Here is a 2,500-nt window from a genome sequence, read left to right on the forward strand (position 1 = left end):
TGAGACACAGCGGTCAGGAAAAACAACACACATCGGCCTGGAGACACACACACGCACACGCACACACACACACACACACACACACACACACACACACTGACCTGCAGAAGGCCAGGATCCACCAGTACACGTCACACTGCCACTGCTCAAACAGAAAGAAGAGCAGGGAGACGCACGCGCACACGTGCACTGCTGTGGCTACGGGGACAGACAGGAGGGAGGGACAAAGGACAAAGGAGAGAGGAGGCGCAGTTAGGGAGGGACAAGGAGGGAGGGACAGGGGAGGAGGGACAAGGAGGGAGGGACAGAGGAGGGACGGACAGAGTCATGGAGTCATAACCGACGACTGGACCTTTCTAGAAGGCGTCAACATTTTTCGTTGATGTCTGGTGGAAACTTTGTCTGTCCAAAACCTTCCATAAAATCGTGAAAATAGCCAATCTACAAGTTCACAACGCGTCGCGATGCGACACGTTGTGAATTTGTAGATCGGCTATTTTCACTCCTTTTGTGTGACACTCTTGTATACCAATCCGTGACAAAACATAAAAAGTTGATACATGAAGAGAGGTTTCTGCCCGACAACAACATTGTGCTGTTGCTAGTATACGTGTGAGATACCCCTGTCAACCATCCTGTAAATCTAAATTAACGTCAATAATAACAACAATAAAGTCCATATGGACATTTCTTTGTATGCTAGCTAGAAAACTAACCTGCTGTTTCCCAGGCAACGCTTACAAGCAGGAAGTTCATAAAAGTTGGACGGTTCAGAACAGCTGTGTTATTGTTTGTTTGTTATTTATTTATTTGGATGACGATGCTTTGATCATACAACTCCTTAACCTCTCCAGAATACATTTATTTCATTGTAGTTTTTATATTTGAAATGAACATACTGACTGCTTCTCACTACAGAGACCACACATGCGTGTGTGTGTGTGTGTGTGTGTGTGTGTGTGTGTGAGTGTGTGTGGAGTGCACGTTAAGGATACAGAGCAGTGATTGGCTGCTGTTGAACATGGACACTCCCGAGAAGAAACCAGCGAACTCCACGGCAAACAGGCCCAAGGTGACCGCCAACCCTACCACCAACCTGACACACACACACACACACACACACACACACACACACACACACACACACACACACACACACACACACACACACACACACACACACACACACACACACACACACACACACACACACACACACACAAATTAATCATCTACACAATATGTAGAATTATGTTTAGATATTATCATTCTAAACATGTTCTTACTGTTGAACATATACATCCAAGCAGTTGAAGAAATTGCAGATTGAGGCTTTTACCTTTGCTTTTATGAAATATCTCTGAGACCATTATGGTTTTATGGAAGATGCTTCTGAACGTGTATTCTGTTACTAGTTTGACCGATTCAAACACTCTTCAAACAGTCTGTATTCTATTGCTAAGTTTGACCACTTCATAATACTCTTTGATCTTAAAATAACGAATAGCCGAAAATAGCCGATCTACAAGCTCACAACGCGTCGTGATGTGACACGTTGTGAGCTTGTAGATCGGCTATTTTCGGTTCACAACATGCTTCCATAGAAGGCATGCTGACTTCTATCAGAACCCAAGATATATATACATTTTTTTTTTTTAAATGTTCAGAACCCAAGATATGATTATCTGAAGATTTGCAGCTCCATTCACTCCTTGTTTACCTTATAACTGAAAAAGGCTGTATCTCACTTCCTAAGCACTTTTTTTTAACTTTGAAAATAAATAAATAAAAAGAAATCGCACTGGCCAGAAATAATCAGTGAGTTAAACAAGCTCAGTGCTTAATGAGTCTTCCAGTTTAGTAGACCTTGAATTGTGAATTTGAACTGGATTTGGATTTCATAGTTTGGATGTGTGTGCTTTGTTTTATAAATCCATCTCACATTTGGGTATAAAGAAAAGTCGTCTCTGTCGGGCGTAAACCTCATATGTCCACAACTGTTACTTTTCAGGATTCAAATTCAAAGGTAGAAAAAGTAGCAGATCTGATGCTTTTGTGTGACGGTGTAGTATGATCAAGTAGGGCCTTAATTTACTGAAAAACACAATAAGTTGACTGTAGAAGTTAGTGTGCATTGTGGAGTTTCCACTACAGTAGCTTCCTATAAGAACATGGTTAAGTGAGTGCCTTGCCTAAAGGCAGGTCAACAATAGGAAACGTTCTACATTCAGATTGTCACCATCTGGTCTAATAAGGTTTCAAACTGTCGAGTTCTAAATCACAAGCTTAATCCTAATGCAACAAACGGTTGTCTTACTGTGTGTCCTTCTCCTCGTATTGCTCCGGCGTGTATTCCAGAGGGAGGCAGGCCTTCACGTTGTTCTCCTGTAAACCATCACACCATGCTTCATTATTATTCATATTGTTGTCATTATTATGCAAACGATGATGATCATCGCAAACTGAAAGATGAAAAGACACAAACATATTAATCATCTGA

At 41.6% G+C, this 2,500-nt stretch overlaps 1 protein-coding gene across 3 annotated transcripts in view; it reads right to left on the reverse strand.

Moving 5' to 3' along the window:
* tmem107 (transmembrane protein 107) overlaps positions 1–2,500 on the reverse strand; it is an 8,475-nt gene that overhangs the window by 2,624 nt on the left and 3,351 nt on the right. For 2 of the 3 annotated variants that reach the window (XM_084051793.1, XM_084051795.1), the window contains exons 3-5: positions 2,318–2,385; positions 996–1,096; positions 102–198 (exon numbers count right to left, since the gene is read on the reverse strand). In XM_084051793.1, the coding sequence (XP_083907919.1) occupies positions 102–198; positions 996–1,096; positions 2,318–2,385 (266 nt within the window). The remainder of the gene's footprint in view (positions 1–101; positions 199–995; positions 1,097–2,317; positions 2,386–2,500) is intronic. The other variant, XM_084051794.1, reaches the window with a different exon arrangement.

This window comes from Gymnoscopelus microlampas (assembly GCF_963454915.1).
Source record: "Gymnoscopelus microlampas genome assembly, chromosome: 3".
In the NCBI taxonomy this organism is placed as follows: Eukaryota; Metazoa; Chordata; class Actinopteri; order Myctophiformes; family Myctophidae; genus Gymnoscopelus; species Gymnoscopelus microlampas.